General features: G+C 41.9%; 2 protein-coding genes across 3 annotated transcripts in view; both read left to right on the top strand.

The window, feature by feature from the left end:
* LOC143219559 (uncharacterized) overlaps positions 1 to 21,156 on the top strand; it is a 280,642-nt gene that overhangs the window by 89,840 nt on the left and 169,646 nt on the right. The gene's annotated exons all lie outside the window — the stretch shown is intronic.
* LOC143219575 (uncharacterized) lies at positions 3,348 to 4,600 on the top strand. The gene is made up of 3 exons (XM_076445514.1): positions 3,348 to 3,885; positions 3,962 to 4,140; positions 4,466 to 4,600. Exons 1-3 carry the CDS (start codon positions 3,348 to 3,350, stop codon positions 4,544 to 4,546), a joined length of 798 nt encoding a protein of 265 aa, XP_076301629.1. The 3' UTR covers positions 4,547 to 4,600.

The raw sequence follows: 21,156 nt of genomic DNA, 5'->3' as shown, positions 1-21,156 counted from the left end.
CTACTCTAGCTATGAACTTTTGAATGTAACTAGATACTTCGTTTTTACTTGTTAGACAATATACCGTTGTCTTTCGCGAATAATCGTCTGTAAGTGTTAGAAAATATTTTGAACCCCCTATAGATTCAGTCTTCATTGGCCCACATAAGTCCCAATGGACTAATTCTAGAATAGCTTTCGTTTGCCTATATTTTATTTTTTTGCATGGAGCTTTGGTAGACTTACCAACACTACACCCATTACAATGGATGTTGTCATTATTTATATTTTCTAAGCCTCTAACTAAATTCCTTTTATATAATTCTATTATATTCGACAAACTTACGTGGCAAAATCTCTGGTGCCATATCTGATTATTACTTATTTTGTTGTTGCTTACTATATGTGATTCGACAGGGCAGAAGTCATCCTTAATATTTTCTACTTTTATAATATATAACCCATTACTATTGAATGCCTCCCCCACTATCAACTTACTCCTTTTGTTGTATATTTGTACCTTTCCATTGTCAAATATTAATCTTTTACCTTTACTTTCTATTTGAGATACAGATAATAAATTTCTCCTTATGTTGGGCACATGGTAAACATTCTGTAACGTCAGACTAAATACATTATCATTCACGCGTGTTTCTATATTGATATCGCCAATTCCTACTGCTTTTAATTCGTTTTTGGTATGGCTATCGGCTGAATAGATTACTTCGTTTGCAATTTGCCTATAATTAACAAACCACTCTTGGTATTTACATATGTGGTGAGTTGCACCGCTATCGATCAGCCAATGGTCATCCAATTGTGTATTATTTACCTCTAACAGAAATGTATCTTTATGCTTACGTGGAACAGGCGTACCATATTTCCAATTTACCTTCGCCTGTGGTGCTCTACAGTTTATCGCAATGTGTCCCTTTTTATTACATTTAAAGCACGTTCTTTCTTCTTTTCTGCGTTCTGCTGGTTGATGAGTCGTTTCCTTGGTTTGATGATGCGCTTCCTTCTGTCGACTGACTCCAAATGCTTCTTTCCGTTGACCGGCACCTTCCATTACTTTCGCTGTTCTCCTTTCGTACTCGGATAGCAGGATTCCCTTTACTTCTGATGACTTGAACTTGTTATCGTCCATGTTTGCCAGTGTCATGACGATTCCCTCGTAACTGTCCGGCAGGCCGGACAACATTGTATATGCTATGTCATCGTCTTTGATTTCATACCCAGCTTCCTTTAGGCCATCACTACATATTTTTATCCTGCCCAGGTAAGACGTCATGTTTTCATCAGCTTCTAGTTTTATAGAAACCATTGTTTCCTTAACTGCAATATTCGTGGTCTCGACTTTGGCTCGAAGACTTTCTTCAATGCCTCCCAAGCCTCATATGCTGTTTCGCAGTCTAATATGTGTATTTGTTGTTCAGCCTCCACGCTCAGTGCGATAGCTGCCAGTGCCTTTTCTTCCTTGCGGTTGAATTGTTCCGCATCGTTCTCATCTACAGGTTCACTTGCTTCGCCCGCTACGTGTTCCCACAATTCACGTTGCACTAACAACATTTTCATATTAAACTTCCACGATCTATAATTATTTGCGTTCAATTTATCGATTCGATCCATGGAGTGTACTAGCGAGGCCATATTTACTTTATTCCTCTTTTATTTCGTCAATTATTTCGAACGACCCACGTGGCAATACTTTACTTAACCTCACTTTTGCTTTTATCGTTGACGTGCCTACTTTGTACGCTTTCTTTCTATACTTTGTTTTCTTCTTCTCACTATTCTTATGGTTTGCACGCGCAGTGGAACCTATCTGGGCCCATAACCTTGTTGGGTTTTATATTCTTTACTTCTTCAACACTCGCAACGGCGCAAATACTTTTAATCAAGCGTACAGTGAACATCATCATGGCGGTAAAAAGAATCTACATCAACGCAAGTACCGAGTATGCGCATGTAACCTGCGCATTGCGTTTTCTAGAGCATTCTCTTTTGGCGCGACATACAAACTCGTGTGTCAAATCACATCAGAATCAATTTCGCAATTTAACAATTTAACATTCGCAAATTTTTAATCTTCTTCGCGACTATAAATTCCCTTAAGCCGGGCTAGCAACTGAATAGGAAATTATCAACCTTATTGGCTATTTGGAATGACAATTTTAACTTTACACGATTCGCAATTTCACGCGGAACAAAGTGGGACTCATACGTGCTTACTGGATCGAGCCCAGACGTAGAGTGATTAATCTGCTGCTCGCATCGACCTCCTTCGATCGCAATTAAGAGGGGATCGATGCGCACGCAGCCTCTTATCTATATCGATCGCTCCCGCGATCCTTGTCTATGACAGGATGACACGTGACGTCACAAACGTCGCAGTAGGGATCGACACAGATTCGCGCGATGTTTCGATGTGTAAGCAGTACGGTTACAACATATGATTTTGTAAAAATTTAGATGTGATATTATTAAAATGTTATTAATACTAAATTGAAATGTATTGAAAAAACAATAGATTCTATTAAGTAAATGTGCTACACACAAAGATAAAGACCTAAAAAGTTAATAAATAATACTTTTCTCCATTATTGCACTTTTTTATTTCCGAAAATTAGCTATACTACATAATAATAAGTACACGATGTGTACTACACATTGATGAGAACATTTGAAAACTACGCGGGAAACTGAGAGGCCGGTAGGGGAGATTGAGAGTCTGATTCAGTGGGTTGGGAGTTAGGTATGTTGGTATACATATATATATGTATATAATAGTATGTGCATTAGGGTGGACCTTATTTTCCACCATCGAAATTTTTATGTGCGACCCTCTAGATTTGTTCCATTTGATAATAAAATAATTTCTGCAAAAGCGGAAGTCGATAGGACAAAGGGAAAGGGTGCCACAATTGACTTGAAGTTTGGAAATTTCACTAGTTTTACTCCAATTCTATCTATAACTCCATTGTAACATTTCCGCTGAAAAAATTATTATTATTTACCAAAAGTATCATTTCTCGGTTATTTAATAACAATATTTACTTATAAGTTTGAATAATTTATTCGAAAGTTTGAACCTTTAGCGTATAAGAGTACAAGAGTACTAAAATATGAAATGAAAACCACTGTTACCTGTCAGCAAGGTTTTGCTTGCTGCAGCTACCTGAGAACCTTTTACCTATTCCACTGACCCTCGGAAACTTTCCGTTAGGCCCTTTAGAAGCCTCCCCTCTTTTATGGTTATACCTAAACTCATTTCGTACGTCCATCGACAAGAGAACTCACTTCTCACTGCAGTCTAGGCCGAATCTTCGTAGCACTCGCATTGGAAATACTACAGAGAGTTGAGTAAGATGGAAACAAGGAGCAGTGATCAGTTATTCCTATTAAATCACTTTGAGTCACAAATTGTTGGGACTAAATTACCAAGCAACGGACAACTTTTACGTGTATTGTTCTATATTATGCGAAAAGTGAACTTAAATCTACGTGAAAGTGCGGCTTTAGTGATGAAAGAAGTAGAAATTTTCTGGGAAAAGGCGAGAATTCCAATAAAAAAAACATCGGATAGTATTAATAAAGTGGAAAAACTATACAACAAATGGCGAACGCTTAATAAAACCGCGAATCGCCAAAATGATCTACAGAGAAAGCGAGAACAAGAATTTATAGATTCATTAGAGGATTTATTCGATATCGCACATGCGAATGCCTTAGAAATGGTTTCTGTAGAGGAAGATAAGATATTCCTCCTGCAGCAGAGGGAAAAGAGACGAATCGGTTCGATGGCATCTATTGATCGTAAATTAGTAGAGAAAGAAGAAAGACAAGCAGAGCGGAAGGAACAACAAGAGATGCGGTGGCAACGGGCTCAGGAATCATCGATCAATGGTAATGTTTTGAAGTTATTTCTAATGCTTTCACATTTATATTTTCCAATTATAGCAAATTTATTTTTACGTTATAGATTCAGTACAATTAGAATCAACGTCCACATCCAGTGATGAAGAGACAGAAGTCCCGTTAGCAAGAACCATAGAAATTCTTTCGGACGAGCCTCAGGTACCTGACGGTGATGACACCGAGGCAGAGGACTACAATATACCTGGGCCGAGTAACCCCAAGAAAAGACGAGGAAAGCAGAAGGTTATTACTCCAAAATTAGTAGCTGTTTTAGATTCGTGTAGAATAAGCGACCGTGATGCAATTCGAATTGTTATGGCAACAGCAGAATGTTTAGGTCATGACCTAAATGAATTAATAATAAATAGAACATCTATTCGAAGATATCGACATAATTATCGGTCTGAGCATGCAGCACAGTTGCAAGAAATGTTCGGACAAATTAATCTTAGGGGCATAACTATTCATTGGGATGCTACACTTATACCAGATATAAGCCACAAAAATGTAGAACGATTACCGATAGTTATAAGTTGCGGGGAAATTAAAAAATTATTGGGAATTCCAGTTATACCATCGGGTAGTGGGGCCAATCAAGCGTCGGCAATCTTCTCTAAGACAGAAGAATGGAATTTATCACAGCAAGTAGAAGCCCTTTGTTTTGATACGACCGCAACCAACACCGGCAGAATACAAGGAGCCTGCGTTCTATTGGAACAAAAATTAGAAAAAGAATTATTGTATTTGCCATGCCGTCACCATATTTATGAATTAATTTTACGTGCTGCATTTGATACAAAAATGAAAAAGTCGACGGGTCCAGATGTTCCTCTTTTTAAGAAATTTAAAAATTCTTGGAGTTCAATAAATAAAGACAATTTTAAGCCCGGCGTAGAAGATGAATTTGTACGTCAAAATGTAATAGAGATTGATAAAAAGATTGAAGCGGCAATACACAATTTGCAACAAATTCAACCGAGGGATGTTTTACAAGGAACTGATAGAACTTATGATAATTTTTCTAGGCGGAACTCCACCTAAAGGTGTTAGATTTAGGATGCCTGGCGCATTCCACCATGCGAGGTGGATGGCTAAGGCTATATATTGCATAAAAATTTATATTTTTAGGAATGAATTTCATTTAAGTAGTGAGAAAAAGTTATGGATACAAAGTATTTGTATTTTTTTAATTAATATATACATACTCGCTTGGGTACGTACCACTGTACCTGCGATAGCACCCCGGTTAGATTTAGAACTATTAAGTGATCTATGGAAATATAAAGAGATTGACGAAACCATAAGTAATGCTACGTTGCAAAAACTGAGCAATCACTTATGGTACTTGTCACCAGAAAATGTGGGATTGTCATTTTTTGATCCACACATTTCTGTAGAAATTAAAAAAAAGATGGTTGAAGCACTCAACAAAGAAGAACAAAATTGTAAAAAATTGGTCATTCCTAGAAAAGATATTAAACTATATATAGATATTACTATGGACAATTTTGTTTCTACACACACATTGAAATTCTTATCTAGATTTGATATAAATATAGATTTTATGTCTAAGGACCCAGCATTGTGGGAAGCGGATAATAATTATAAAGCGGCGACAAGAATTGTAGGGAATTTACAAATCGTTAATGATGTAGCTGAACGAGCAGTAAAATTAATGAAAGAGTATTCCGATTGTATTACCAAAGATGAAAACGAGAGACAGGACATTTTACAAATTGTATCAGAGTATAAACAGCGTTACCCTACAGTCGATAAAAAAACATTAAGTCAACATTTATAATAAATACCACCAATATTTATAAACGTATGTATTTATTAATAACAAAATATATTGCAAAAAAATATTGCAATCTTCGTTTAAACAAATTAATTTAATTGTTAATAAATAACTTTTTTTTATTACAATTAAAGATATTGGTCTAAAATGACATCTAATAATGAAATAATGTGCTAAAAACTGTTTTTCCTATTTTTAGTGAAATTTAATTTTTTTACATAAACAAAGTCGTTGTGGCACGTCTTCTCATTGCCCGATCGAGTTGATTTTTTACAGGGTTTATTTTTTCACTAAATGGCACAAATTGACGGGGTCGCACCATTAAAATTCCGAAAAAATTTTTTCACCAAGAGTAACTAAGGTCCACCCTAATGTGCATACGATGCCGTGTTCCGAGATCCAAAATTATCTGGTGCCCACAAGCCTCGATTCGAGATAATTCAAAATGGTGGATAGCGTATGAGACGTTAGACCATATATACCTATAGACCCGGCATAGGTATAGTATGTGTATAGGAAAACCGAGAGTACAGCTCGGAAAAGATAAAGGACGGTGTGACGTCACAAGATAAGTTTTAAGCAGTCTTAAGATAATTTCAAAATGGCTGAAACGGCAGACCGACGCCGACACTACGCCATCATACACTTGCTCCGTGTAAATTTTGTGTAGCAATACATCGATGGCAAGAAATAGAAATTAAATTGAATGTTATTTCTTCCCTGAATGATTGTAATAGAGCAGAAATCATGTATTGACATTTTCAATTTTTCAACGAATTTGAATTTCATCTACTCAATTTTTTTGTAAATGCATAAAGATCCGTAGTCTAGCAATAACTAATCACAAGCGAGGTAAATGTAAATTGTGTAAAACTAGCAGTACTACCTTAAAATGTTGTAAATGTGATCAATTTATATGTAAAAAACCATTTTGTAACCTGCATAATATGTCTTCAGAATCAAATATCGCGCGATTCCTAAAATAGTTAATATATATAATACTATTATTACTTTATATCTTAATAAAACATACAGAATAAACGTCTGTATCTCAAATACAGTTTATAATAGATAATTTCATGATACAATGTCAAATTCTTTGAAATTATCCTGTCCATTTGTTTTAGAATCCAGGTCGATTTGGTAATTCGAATCGATACCGGGACTCTAATATTAATAACTGGGTGGAACACGATTCGAAAGACAGGTCGAGCGAGACGTTTACACAAAGTGATCTGAGCGGGATGAAATCAATGCGAAACGTTGTCGTGTTGTCAAGTCGAAATAGCGAACTGTTCGATCAGCTGGGCGCGTCGATCCACCGCGTCCGCTCCCCCTGCCTCGCCCGCGAGGCCCGGGCTGCTCGATCCACCCGTGGCGCTCGCGGGGGACGTCGGGCGGTGCGGGGACGACGGCGCGCCAAACTGATCGCTCGCAGTCATTTTATTTAGTCAAAATTAAGTACAAAATCTTTAACACCATTCTTCCCGCGTACTGGGTATGTACATGTACATGGCGCACCCGCTGATCCCCCTCACCCCCATATAACCCAAGCGTAGGCACTGTCGATGAGCATAGCTTATACATCTTTCGAGAACGTGACGTCACACCGTCTTCATCTTTTCCGAGGGCAAAATTATCTGCGCCGGGTCTATAGGTATATATGGTCTAAGTATGAGACGAAGCAAGAGAGAGTGCACAAGTATATTTCACAAGTTCACTATTTCACAAGTTCATCATTTGGTACAAATTTGAAAAAGTGGTGCAAACTTGTTGCATAAAGAATTGTAAAGAACGGCAAGACCGTGATACAAATATATCTTTTCACAAAAAGATATATTATTATTATTATTTTATTTATTATTTTATTATTATTTTTTCTTCTGTAACTAATAGTTACAAATATTCAAATTGTATTGTATACCTGTCAATAAATATTGTTTTATATTACCTTGCGCATATTATATACAGGGTGTCCCAAAATTCGTGAAAATCCCGAAAGGGGGTGGTTCCTGAGACCATTTCAAGCGACATTTTCCTTTGCAAAAATGTTATCCGCGGCTTTGTTTAGGAGTTATTAACGAAAAACACGGACCAATCAGAGCGCGCCCTGGCCCGGCGCGCCAAGCCGCGCCGGCAAGCGAGTGTCGCGGTACGCCGTGACATCGCATCGTGACGGCGCGGCGGCCCAGGGCGCGCTCTGATTGGTCCGTGTTTTTCGTTAATAACTCCTAAACAAAGCCGCAGTTGACTTTGGTGCAAAGGAAAATGTCTCTTAGAATGGTCTCAGGAACCACCCCCTTTCGGGATTTTCACGAATTTTGGGACACCCTGTATAACATACATATGTATATTATATTCGACATATACATCTATATTGTTCTTACTGTTCTTTTTTTAAATAAAGTAAGTTGTGAGGAAATAAATACAGATTTCATATTATCAATTCCTACATTAAAATTTAACTTCTTCCAAATTAGTGGAAGAATTAGTTAACCATTTTTAAAATAATAAGAGTAAAGTAAAAATGAACGAGTAATAAAATAAAATACATGTATGTATATTACACAGTTACAGTTTCCATAAATATTTATACAGAATGACATGTGACGACGATTCCCCTTTCCCCTCAGCCACTTTACCATCGTGGTACTGTGATTTCTCAACATACTATAGTTGAATATTTGAATTTAAAGGTGAACCGGGCACTCAGTCCTATGGGACCATTGTACCCGGGCCCAGGGAAAGTTGGGCTACCGATTCAGATAAGGCGCTCGAGCAGGGTGGCCTCTCTGGCGAAGTCCAGGAGTGCATCAACCCCGTCTGCCTTAAGACGAAGGACACCTTGGTTTAAGAGCCCGTCGAGTTTGCTTCTTAGGGCCTCAGTACCTTTGCAGTGCCGTAATACGTGGAGAGGGGTTTCGTCCTCCTCCCCGCATCTTGGGCAGTTAGAGTCCATCTGGATCCCCAGCTTAGCCAAGTGCTTACCGGTGTACCAGTGGCCCGTGATGATTCCTACGAGCCGTCGCACCTTTTGTCGGTCCATGTGACACAGCTTGTTGGCGAGGTCTTTATCAGGCCCTTCCACCAGAGCTTTCGTGTGTCGCATGCCTGACTCGGATTTCCATAAATGATCGAATTGGTTACTCACCCATTCTTTATTCCAGTTTTTAATTACACTGGAAGCCAGTTTTAGAGGTCTGTGGATAGTTCCGCTATGGCATCGGGTGCCTTCACGCGCTAATCTATTTGCCTCCTCATTTCCTTTGATTCCAGAGTGACCTGGAATCCACAGAAGGCTGACATGATTGTGTTCAACCAGCTCTGTAATGGCTGTGACGCAGTCACGGACGAGCTTAGATCTGGTCACAACTTTGCCCAGTGATCTAATTGCCGCGCGGCTGTCACTGCATATATATATATATATATATATATATATATATATATATATATATATGTGTTTGTTCTTGTAGCCTTTGCTGAGGTTGAGCTCAGCGCAGGCCAAGATAGCACATACTTCAGCTTGTAGGACCGAAGCGTGTTGCCTAAGCGCATTGACAAGCTGATCCTTGGGCTGACACCGCAGACACCTGCTCCTGCTCCGGTTCCATTCTTTGAGCCGTCTGTGAACCAGACCAGGCCTTGCGGAGAGAGAAGCTCTCCAGCATTTGACTCCCAATCACACCTGTTAGGGAAGCGGGTTTGGTGTTTAACCGTGAAATTATAGTGCGGCTCACACCTGTCCCCCCCCCCCCCCACGCAGCATGATCCATTGCAGGTCATGTGCGTCCAGTAGGGTCGAGTGGCCGTACCTTGATTTGGTCCATCTGTTTCCCAGATGGAGTCTTAAGGCGGAATTTCTCGCTAAGCTCACCGCCACTATGTGCGGGGGTGCGATATTAAGGAGAACTCCCAGCGCCAGGGTGGGCGTGGTGTGGAAAGCACCCGTGATACCCATTAGCGCCAGACGGTAGGCCCTTCCCATTAGCCTTCCGTGCGTGGTCTTCTCCATGGAGGTCCACCAGACAAGGGAGACGTACGTCATCTGTGGTATCATGATCGCAGTATATATCCATTTTACCACATGAGGTTTCAGGCCCCAGGTCCTGGCGAACATCGACTTGCAGGCCCAGTAGGTATTTATAGCCTTCTGGGATAGTCTGCCGACGTGCCTTTTCCATGTTAGCCTTTTGTCTAGGATGACACCTAAATAGCGCACCTCATCCGAGATTTGTAGTTCGGTGCCGAAAATGGAGGGGGCTTTGAAGTTAAAGCGTCGCTTTCTCGTGAAGAGTACCATTTCCGTTTTGCTAGGGTTAACCCTGAGGTTGTGGTTAAGGCACCAGTCTTGGGTTAGCGTGAGTGCTGTTTGCATTCTTTTGGCTAACAGTAGAGGGTGTTTCCCCCTGACTGAGAAGGATACATAGTCAGCATAGCCTTGGACCACGAGGTCCTCATCGACCAGCTCCTTCAGAAGCCCGTCGACCACCAGGGTCCACAGTAGGGGGGAGAGGACTCCTCCCTGAGGGCAGCCCCTGCCGGCCCGGGCAAACACTGTCGAGCCGTTCGCTTCGGTCACCATGGTTCGGTTCCTAAGCATGCTGCTGATCCATCCACTCAGGGGTTCCTTAATGTTGAAGCGGTCCAGGGCCTTCTCTAAGACGTCGAAGGAAGTATTATCGAAGGCACCCTCGATGTCGATGAAAACGTTGAGGACCGATTCTTTGTTTGCCAGTGCTTCTTCAATGAAACCGACTAGGTGGTGGAGCGCCGTCTCTACTGATTTGCCACTTTGGTAGGCATGCTGATTGGCATGCACAGGTGTCTGAACCAACGTTGTTTCTCTGATATACCTGTCGACAAGCCGTTCCATCGTCTCAAGTAAGAAGGATGTGAGGGTTATCGGCCGGAACGATTTGGCCGAGCTGTAGTCACTTTTTCCTACTTTAGGAATGAAGAGTACTCTGGCCATTCTCCAGGAGATAGGGGTGTAGCCTAAAGCGAGGCAGGCTTTGAAAACCCCTTTTAGGCGGTCAGCCAGGATAGACCCGCCTTCTTGAAGCATGGCGGGAAAAATGCCATCCAGGCCAGGACTTTTGTATCTGTCGAAAGATTGCATCGCCCAAAGTACTCTTTCTTTCGTGAACACCTTAGAGGCAACCTTCCATCGATCACCCATATTGTCCCTAGTGCCAGCCGAGGTAGTCGGCTGCCCCTGGCCCAACAGGGTAGATCCCGGGAAGTGAACCTCCAGAAGATGTTCTAAGAGCGGTGTACTGTCATCACCGGTCTTCCTGTCTGGGAGGGTGATGTCGTTAATCGAGGTGGTCAGGGGCCCGTTTGTAAAGACCTTGCGTAACCTGGCCACGAAGGGGAGGGCCTCCGTTTCTTCACAGAAGCTTCTCCAGGCCGCTCTTTTCGAAGATTTAATAAGCCTTTTGAAGTCCCTCTGGGATTCCCTGTAGGTACTCCAGGCATCCTCAGAGTTGACCTTCATGGCCCTGTTAAGCAGCTTTCTGGTTTTCGACCTGGCCTTATTGAGCTCATTGCTCCACCAGGGAACCTTCTTGCTGCTTTTCCTTGACTTAGCCGGGCAGGCGACTTCATAAGATTGAGTGACGGCCGATTGAATGTCGGCAACAGCACACTCCGTCTCAGTGGTCGTCTTGGGGCGCACGAACAGCCCCCCTAGCCTGGTGTCTAGCTCCTCTTTGTAGAGGCTCCAGTCACAGGCTCTAGGGTTCCTGTAGGGGCCCGTCGGAACGTCGCATGCCTCGCCCTCTAGACTGAAGGAGATGAGTCTATGGTCCGAGAGGGTAATCTCGTCGGAGACTCGCCAGTTTTTAGTTGTTTGTGCCACCTTGACAGTACCGAGAGTGATGTCGATCACTTCTTGCCTGCGTGAAGTCACAAACGTGGGTCTGTTACCTCTGTTCATAATCTCCAGATGATGAGCAGATAGAAATTCTAGAAGAGCTATGCCCCTCCTGTTGCAGTCCGAGCTGCCCCAAAGGGTGTTGTGCGAGTTTGCATCGCAGCCGATGACCAACTGAAGTCCCTGGGCTCTGCAATCCTCCACGAGCGCTCTGAGTTCCTTCGTTGGTGGTGGTTCCTCCGCGTCGTACGGCAGGTATGCCGAGCAGACTACCAGTTTAGTTATGTGGCCATTGAGTTTTATTTTTATGACGGCGGCCGCTAGATCCCTTGAACAGTGGTTCCTTAGGCCCACGGCATTCAGCTTTTTGTTAATTAATAAGCATGCCCTGGGCCCGGCCACTGTGGTATCTTGTATCACGGTGCCCCATTTCGATTTTAGTCCTCCTACACGTTCCATGTGTATCCACGGTTCTTGTATGAGGAAAATATCTGTGTGCATCACTGTTATGCGTCGTTGGAGTAAGTCCGTAGCCGCTTTACAGTGTTGCAGGTTGATCTGCGAAAATACGGTTCCGTCGGAGGTCATGGAGGCTTCCGGCGTGTGCCCTTTCGCATGGTTGGGGTTAGGAGGGAGCTCCGTAAGGCGCTAATCTCCTACCCCCTACTTGGGGGGAGCCCGTCCCGGATTTTCTCCGGGCCTGCTCTTTGCGCCCTTGGTCTGATGGATTCCGAGAGAGACCGGCAGGGTTTTCTGTTTACCCCTCCGAGTCTCCTCGATCCCCATTCTGTGAGTGAGGGTAGCCCCGGTAGGTCTACCCCTGCTGGTGCCTCTGTTAGAGGGCCCCCGTGTTTTGGTGGCTCCCCGTTCTTTGGGCTTTGGGCCAGTCTCTGCGCGGCCCCCCTCTCCAACAGATGGGTTCCGCGTGGTCTCTGGCGCCGGCCGTGCTGTGAGGCTGGCGCTAGTCGCCTCTGCAGCGGTGGCTTCCGGGGAGGCACGGGTTGTCGCCGCAATGACAGCGGGCATGGAGGGCTGGATTGGGATATCCATCCCGTCACTCCTAGCTGCCACAGCGGCGGCAGTGTCCCCCTGCCCGCTGCTGGTTGCTCCAGGGTTGTGGCCCTCGCGGGGGCGGGTAGTTCCCTCTTTAAAGAGGGCCCTTACCATGCCCACATGAGCCACGTGACCCTTAGATCTTAGGGCCTTTAGGGAGTCCGCATCAATGCCCATGACCAGGTGCGTCCCCCCGGTCCCACACCCGCCAGAGGTTGGTGCGAAGGCCCGGATTTTGTTTGGCCAGTCTTTACAGCAGTACCTCACTCTTCGCAGTGGGGCCTGATACAAAGGTGCTGACCTTTATATGCCGGGGGAGACTCTCCCTTTCCCTAAGGGTCAGGGATGCGCCCTCCCAAGGCCTAATTTTAACAAGAGTGGCTGTTAGCCACGCTTTCGAGTCCGGGTTGGTGCAGGTTATCCATATGATGCCCTGCACCGCCCTGCACTCATCGAAAAGGGGAGGTGCCTGGCCCTCGGGGATGGCGTCAATCTCCGCCCCCAGAGCCCGAATGACACTTTCTCCCTGCTCAGGTGATAACAGTTCCTCCGGGTAGCCGGGCAGCGTAATAGCAACCCTTCTGCCCGAAGCCACTGCTTCCCTGAAGCTATAGGGGCCTGGTAGGAGGCCCCCTTTTTTCTTAAGAGGTTGTCCGGGAGTGTCGCCTGCGGATTGTCGGTCCCTTTTTTGGCCCCAACTCACCCCGGCGTCGCCACCTGCAACAGCTTCAGTGGTCTTGGATGGGCCAGGTATTTGGTTATCCAGAGCCAATTCGGCTCTGCGTGCCCTTTTCCTGGCCGCGCCGCTGGTCTTGGACTTAGTGGCGGCCCCAGCAGCGGGCGGAAGCTGCCCGGTATCAGAGCCGGTATCTGCCCCCGCGTCCGCAGTGGACGCCACATCGACAGTGTCAGCAGCGGGCCTGGCTTCGTGTGGCTCTACTGTCGTAGATGCTACCTCAGCCAGGCGCACAGCTGTGACGCCTGTGTCGGTAGGCGACGCACAGTGGTCCAAATCGAGAAATCCAGTGACTTTTTGTTATAACTTTTGTACCATAAGAGATATCGGGATGAAATTTGCACTAAAATTCATTAAAAAAATAGTCAATTTGAAGTAAAGAAAAATTAATATTTTTTTAATTTGTTAAACAATAATTTTTAATTAATTTTCATTAACATTTTTCACTAAAAAAAAAATTGTTTAAATACAATCTTCCAAACCATTTTTTCGTTCTAAGTGTGTATTTTATATTTATGTTTCACACATGCAATGTTTAATGAATTGGGAAAAATGTAAATTTTAGGAGTCGGGTAAGGTAAAAACGTCACATAACTTTGTCAAAAATATAAAAAATATAAAATCTTTTTCTAACCATTCCTCACAATTCTTCCGAAATCTACTTTCTTTATACTGACATCTAATCCATTTTTGTTTTAATTTAAAACAAAATCTTTTTACAAAAACTTTTAAAACTTTCAAGTTTTTAGAAGTGTTGATCACTTCGGATATTTTTGCGTATAAAAATAAATAATCACCCATATCTCTCTTTGAATCTTTTAATGCCATGTATAAATCTTTGTTTTTGCGAAAGCGCATTTTAACAAAATAAGTAATATCTAAACAACAAAGAAGAAAATGTCAAATTTGGAAAACAGCATACGTAAGAAATTTTTTAGTCATTTGTATAATACTTACCAAAGAGAATATTAAAATTATATATTATATGGATGTAAAATTAAATAGTCCAAAAGAGTACAAAAAACACTAAATAATATAACTAAAATGTATATAAATCACACACAATAAAAACACTAATAAAACTTAAGTTTAGTTTATAAAGTAAATTAAAACACTACGAATTATTAACACAAAACATAAAGTGATGGAAACGAAATAAAAATCAACAGCGGAAAAATGCTCTGAGAAGTCTCACTGTGGCAGCTCGAATGGTTCTGTCTAAACTAAATGCAGACAGAAAGTCGAAGACTCATTTGAAGCCTTATCTGCATCATAGCATAAACATTTCAAGTAACTCTAATCCAAACAGTTCGATGAAAAGTAATCTGTATCGCTTTGGAAGTTTGGTCGGAGAATACAAGTGTAGTCCGTAAAACGTAAGGGGACGCGACGCGACGTAACATTGTCATCTTTAAACTGCTATAATTTGCAAAGGCGGAAGAGTGCGGAAATGATTTTTATACCATCATATAGAGGAAGGTGTACTGAAAATAGTCCAATTTGTTAGAAACTGGGACTTCCCGGGACTTTAGAGATATCCCTTACCGATTATAAAAATTTTTTTTTATTTTCTCCATTTAGTCCAGCATTAACTTTTAATACATTGTGCAGACTAATTAATAATGTAAGATACGATTTCTTATCGCAAAAATCTGCTCTTTAATTTAAAAAAAAAAAGAGCGAGAAAATATTAAATAGGAACTTCAGGGCACCGCATCAAAGTTAAGCAATTTTTCTCGTGAAAAATACTCTTCTGAAACTGTCCAACTTTCAACATTTATTGCAACTATAATATTTAATAAATTGTACTAATTTCTCCATTTCCAAGGTGTATGGACATTTGGGAAGCAATGTTCATTGATCAGGTATCGATACAAGTAAATTCATTTTCGGGCCAAAAGTCACTGGATTTCTCGATTTGGACCATTGTGCGACGTCCCCTCCACCGAGGGTGTCGTCACTTCTCCGACCTCGCTATTGATATTTAAATTGTTTATAATGTTTTCAAAATCCATAAAAAATCCCACGAGAAGTCTAGGAAGTATACTGTCCGCCCCCACAGAGCCTGACATGTGGGGGTAAGGCTAGAGAACCACGGGGGGTCGCCCGGTACCCCGTGGGCATCGTTTGAGGCACCACGTTACCCCTGGTGCCACGCAGCCCTCGGCACGATAGCTCCCACCTTGGCTTGGGGGGAGTTGGTCCGCGGCAGGGCTTTCGTTCACCCGCTTACGGTTTTTAGGCCGCTTGGGATCCCTATGGCACCTACTAACCTGGGTTACCTAGAGGTGGTTCACCGGGGGCCAGATGATACTATAATAGCAACGTACGCCCCCGGCGTCCCGATTCCGGTCTGCCCAGGCCGTTTCTCCTATCCGCCACCTGGAGACGCGCTTGGCTGGCACTCAACCCTCCCGGGGGGCCGCCCTCGTAAGGCCATACACACTCTCATGCACGCATACCATTCATACCCCATTCGAACAAACTAAGACACGCCGCTTACGTCGGTGGCCCACCGGGCCAAGAACATACTATAGTACTTTGCCCACAAGCGTCGTCTGCTAGGCGGACTTATCTCGCCGCGTCTATAGGTATACAGGGTGTTTACCTACAGGTGGGAGAAAATTTAAGGAGTGGTTCTCGACGATAATATAAGACGAAAATGAAGAATAAAAAAATTGCGATTTCGGCTTTGTTATTTAGTTATTAACAATTAAAAATCCGCCTAAAATGCTGCAACACTTCTAACAAAAGTATACGTTGCGTACGTCAGACAGGCGCGCGACAGTCTCGTATCAAGTGACAAACGCATGCATACCTTGGTTCTCATTTGGGGCCCCAGCGAGGTGAAAATGTTTAAAAAATCGGTGGACGACATTGAACCTACCTACTCGTTAAAATCCACAAGGGCATTTCTAATACCCGCCCTATGGAATTATCGGGTAGAAGGGGTCAATGCCCTTTCACTTATAAATTCTTCTCACAAATATCCACAAATCCTTATCCTGCACTATAATTGTTCATAACACCGTACTTAGTATACTGGAATAAACGCTCTAGCACTATTTACAATATCATACACACGCACTACAAGTTTTCAGAGAGTACAAGTTTACTGAGGGGAATGAGGAGAATGTCAAGAACTGGTAATCCTTTAATGTTGAAACACTGCACTTTATTGAACTTGATCTACGTCGCGAGAGACTCGCTCACAGACGAAATGGACATCTTGAGGTCGTGTGTGATTTCTGCGAACGGATATCTCCGACGCGTGCGAGAAGAATCGTCCGTACAAGCTAGCATCCGTATGCACACTGATTCGACACAGCTGATGAGGTCGATGCCAGATCGATAAAACAAATGAAGATCTACAGCAAACTACCGCCCAAACATCGCGCGTTGCTATACCAATACATTGTCTATCCTGTTTTCACGAATTTCGTGATTCTTTCTCATTCTGTCTGTGACCGCGAAATATCTCATGTGTGTGCATTGACCACATTAGCTGTCTTGAATCAGTGTGCATACGGATACTAGCTTGTACGGACGATTCTTCTCGCACGCGTCGAAGATTTCCGTTCGCAGAAATCGTATGACTCTGTAAACTCGTAGTGCGTGTGTATGATATTGTAAATAGTGCTAGAGCGTTTATTCCAGTATATTAGGTACGGTGTTATGAACAATTATAGTGCAGGATAAGGATTTGTGGATATGTGTGAGAATAATTTAAAAGTGAAAGGGCATTGACCCCTTCTACTCGATAATTCCATAGGGTGGATATTAAAAATGCTCTTGTGGATTTTAACGAGTAGGTAGGTTCAATGTCGTCCACCGATTTTTTTAAATATTTTCAACTCGCTGGGGCCCCAAATGAGAACCAAGGTATGCATGCGTTTGTCACTTGATACGAGACTGTCGCGCGCCTGTCTGACGTACGCAACGTATACTTTTGTTAGAAGTGTTGCAGCATTTTAGGCGGATTTTTAATTGTTAATAACTAAATAACGAAGCCGAAATCGCAATTTTTTTATTCTTCATTTTCGTCTTATATTATCGTCGAGAACCACCCCTTAAATTTTCTCCCACCTGTAGGTAAACACCCTGTATATGGTCTAAGGTAAACACACATGGCAAAGTATAGAGAATCCCTTCAGGTGGCGCTGCATTAAATTGAGTTGTAAGGATTGGTCCAGAAAGGATCAATGATGGTCTTGAATCACACGTGGTGAGCCTTACTCTCAGCACGTGGAATAATTTACTTGTAGACACTATTAACGCGAGTGTAAACAATATCAACAATTTATTCAGAAAGCACTGAGAAGATACATGAACTATACAATGCCTAAACGAGGCAATAAACCGAATTACTATGTAACGGTTCCACGAGCCACAATGGCTGATCGAAATGACCATAGAGCAATATGAAAACACGTCTGTACAGTTCGAGAGCACGAGGAAGAAGAGATCGATCGGCACGATCGACGTGCCGTCGATAATGGCGTCAGTGGTCGTGCGCAGGCGCGGCAGGTCCCCACTACGCTGTTAATGCAGAGTGGTACGCGCGACCCCACGGAGTTGATTGGACGCCATCGACGCCATGGTGTTCGAATTCGTCCAATCAACTCGATTGAAAGCAGCACCACCTAAAGGGACGCAAACACATGGCAAAGTATAGAGCAGGCGTGGGCAATTTTGCCTCAATTGAGGCAAAACTGTCCCCACCGTAGCGCCCACTGTCCCCCACCAGCATCCGCCGTTACTATGTAGGAAGGACGCGTTTCGCTTGTCGCAAGCAGTGCGCAGGCCTCGTGCATCGGAGCCATGAGGAGCGCCACCGAAAGGAAGCTTGGTGGGGGAAGCAGGCGTTTGAGGGGCTCCACTCGTGCCCACGCCTGGTATAGAGGATCACGGAGCTGAAGAGGAATACGTGGGGGGGGGGGGATACAGTACACCCATGGACATAGGAATAAGAGTACACCGGTCACTCCTTGGCGAGAGTAGTGATGGGCACCATCGACTGAAAACTATCGACTAAATCGATAGTAGCCAACTACTATTTTCAGGTCGACTGACTTTTTAAACTATCGACTAAATTCAGTTAACTGAATCAGTCGCTTAAACTATCAAACTATTGGTTGAATTTTAACCGCGGGAGTTTTGAATAGATTTTATAAGATTTACTTTCAAATACATTCACTCATTAGTAGTGATGGGGCGGGTAGAGCGATGAACTGAATCGATCGGATTCAATCATGAAATTTACTATCTCTTTACTATCCTACTATTTATTTCATTAGCGCTATCAAATTAATTAATTCATTAACCCTCATCCGTCCCTCATTTCATGAACTGAATCTGTCCCTCGGTGTCAAATTGACACAGTGGTAAAAAACCGATAAAATAGCAAGCAGGTGATTACCCAGATAGCACAACACGTCTTACAGACGTCGTTTTCTGCCCTGTCCTACGTCTTTACGTCAGAGTTGGGCAAAATGTAATTTCAATTACAATTACAATTACTTGCCAACTACTGTAATTTGGAATTGCAGAAATACAATTACAATTACATGTAATTGGAATTGGTAATTGCAATTACTTGACGAATCACTGTAATTGTAATTGTGGTCCACAGTTACAATTACTGGTTGAGCAAAAGTAATTGCAATTTTAACTATAGGGGTGTTGTTGCTCGCTCGCTCCGCGAGCTTCGCAAGTAGGGTTGTCGTAGCTCGCTCGCTTTGCGAGCTCGCGAGAGGGTTAGTGGTACGGATGTTATTTGGTGTGTGACTCTCCACGAGCCACACAAAGAACTTCCCAATTCGTTAGTTGTAGTATATTATTATCATTATTAAGTGTACATTTTAAGAAGATTATACGTTTTCAGGGAAATTCAATAGTTTTCTACTTATCAAAATGTTTGCTATATGGCGTCGCATTAAACCAACATCGTAGGCTCGTTGCTCGCTTGGTTCCTTGTTATAGCATACTAATGTTGCAAAATAAATTGTCTTAATTAGTTTTTCGCAAACGATACAATTCCTCATTATCCGGGTTTGCAGTATTGATCTTGGTTTTCTTCGATACTGTTAATTTAAATTGTCCCAAAATATATAAACCGCGCTCAATTTTGAAATTCTGCTCAGTGCTACATACAACATTTGTAAAGTTCGCCTTTCTGATTTTTTAAAATCCAAACATACTTTCTCGTATGTTTGTCCCTGACTTTTATGAATCGTAATCGCTTCAGCAGGAACCACTGGAAATTGACTACGTGTGATTTGATATTTTTCCTCTCTCGACATATTTACTTGATTCGATATTTCTATTATTGGTGTTAAATTTTGATGAATATTTGCATTTTTCATATAATCACGATAACGAGTTCTTACTTTCACTCCTACTCTGGCCAATTGAAAATCTAACCACAATATAGATGAAATTTTAGTATTTTCTTGAAAAGTAATAAATTTTAATATTCCGCATGTGTGTGCTCCATTAACCAATCCGTTTTCAACATCAATGTTATTAATAATTATCATATAGTTTATATTAATTTTCAATTTAATCTCAGTTAATAATTCGTTTTGAACTGATTGTTTTTTTAAAGATTGTAATATACATTTTTTTTTGTACCTTCATCGATATTCTTTGAAAATGTATTCTCGGGAGTAGAGATGATTAACTCACTCTTGCATTGGGATAATTTTCGAATATTGTAAGCGGAAACATCATCATAAGGTACAAAAAAAAATTTTTTTTAATTTTTTTTTAAATTTTTAAAAAATTGAAAAAAAATTTTTTGTGTAATTACGTTTGTTTCATCGGTGGAAACTTTCCGTTCTCTCGTATAAATTGCATTGTTGAATGAACTTCTTTCGAAAAAAACTAAAAAAACTACTTGACCAAAATGGACCAAAATCTAATCAGCTCTAAGTTACAGCGGGGCACATCGATTGCATCATTCATCGTCCTGATCGCGTTGTTACTTTTTCTGAAAACGTTAACGAAAAATTTGATTACATAGAAACGGCCATACGCGCGCACGCACGCACGCACACACACACACACACACACACACACACACACACACACACACACACACATACGAACATTTTGCTGAAAATAGTCTAAAATGACTGCAATGACCATGAAACGTGAAGATCTGCTAAAAAATCGATTTTCGATTTTCGGGGTCATTGCAATAACTTCCCTATAAAATCGGGAAGTTAAAAGACAAGGTCGCTTCGATTTTTTAAACATTAAGTTGTATTTTTGATTTGATAGTGTTTTAGCTGGTGTTAAGACGAATTCAACGATATATAATAGTATGACCTTCACACTATTAATAACGACGCAATAGTGTTGGCGCGCTAAACAGGCCAAATACCCCACTGTGCGACGATGTAGCAGAGCCCTGAGGCCTGAGGCAGCTAGGGAATGTACCGATATAATTGACGGGACGCACAGTGGTCCAAATGGACGACTTAGCTTAGGATTGCAAAAGTCAAAGAATCAAGCATGGAGAAGACATTTAATACGATTTCTTATATCAACACGCATGTCTGTAGAAGTTATCGACAATTTTACTTCTCTAATCAATTATTGTTAAACGTGACAAGCGTTGAAAATAGCAGTATGAAAAATTGTATCGAAATAAAGGACATCCTTTTCACCTGTAATTTATTGTTTAGAACGTTAATATTGATTTTAATTATAATAGCTATAGATATAAAAATAAAATAAAACTATTTTTAGGAACTGTTTAAATAACGCTTCTCAAGGAAATATTAAGAAATT

The sequence above is a fragment of the Lasioglossum baleicum genome, unplaced genomic scaffold (genome assembly GCF_051020765.1).
Source record: "Lasioglossum baleicum unplaced genomic scaffold, iyLasBale1 scaffold0055, whole genome shotgun sequence".
Taxonomy (NCBI): Eukaryota; Metazoa; Arthropoda; class Insecta; order Hymenoptera; family Halictidae; genus Lasioglossum; species Lasioglossum baleicum.
This window is presented reverse-complemented; position numbering and strand designations above follow the sequence as displayed.

Excerpts from the sequence above, each read along its gene's own strand:
- LOC143219575 (XM_076445514.1), top strand. The coding sequence starts at position 3,348 with ATGGAAACAAGGAGCAGTGATCAGTTATTCCTATTAAATCACTTTGAG. Across the intron at positions 3,886-3,961 it reads TCAGGAATCATCGATCAATG|ATTCAGTACAATTAGAATCA; the intron begins GTAATGTTTTGA and ends TTTACGTTATAG. Across the intron at positions 4,141-4,465 it reads AAAGACGAGGAAAGCAGAAG|TTATACCATCGGGTAGTGGG; the intron begins GTTATTACTCCA and ends TGGGAATTCCAG.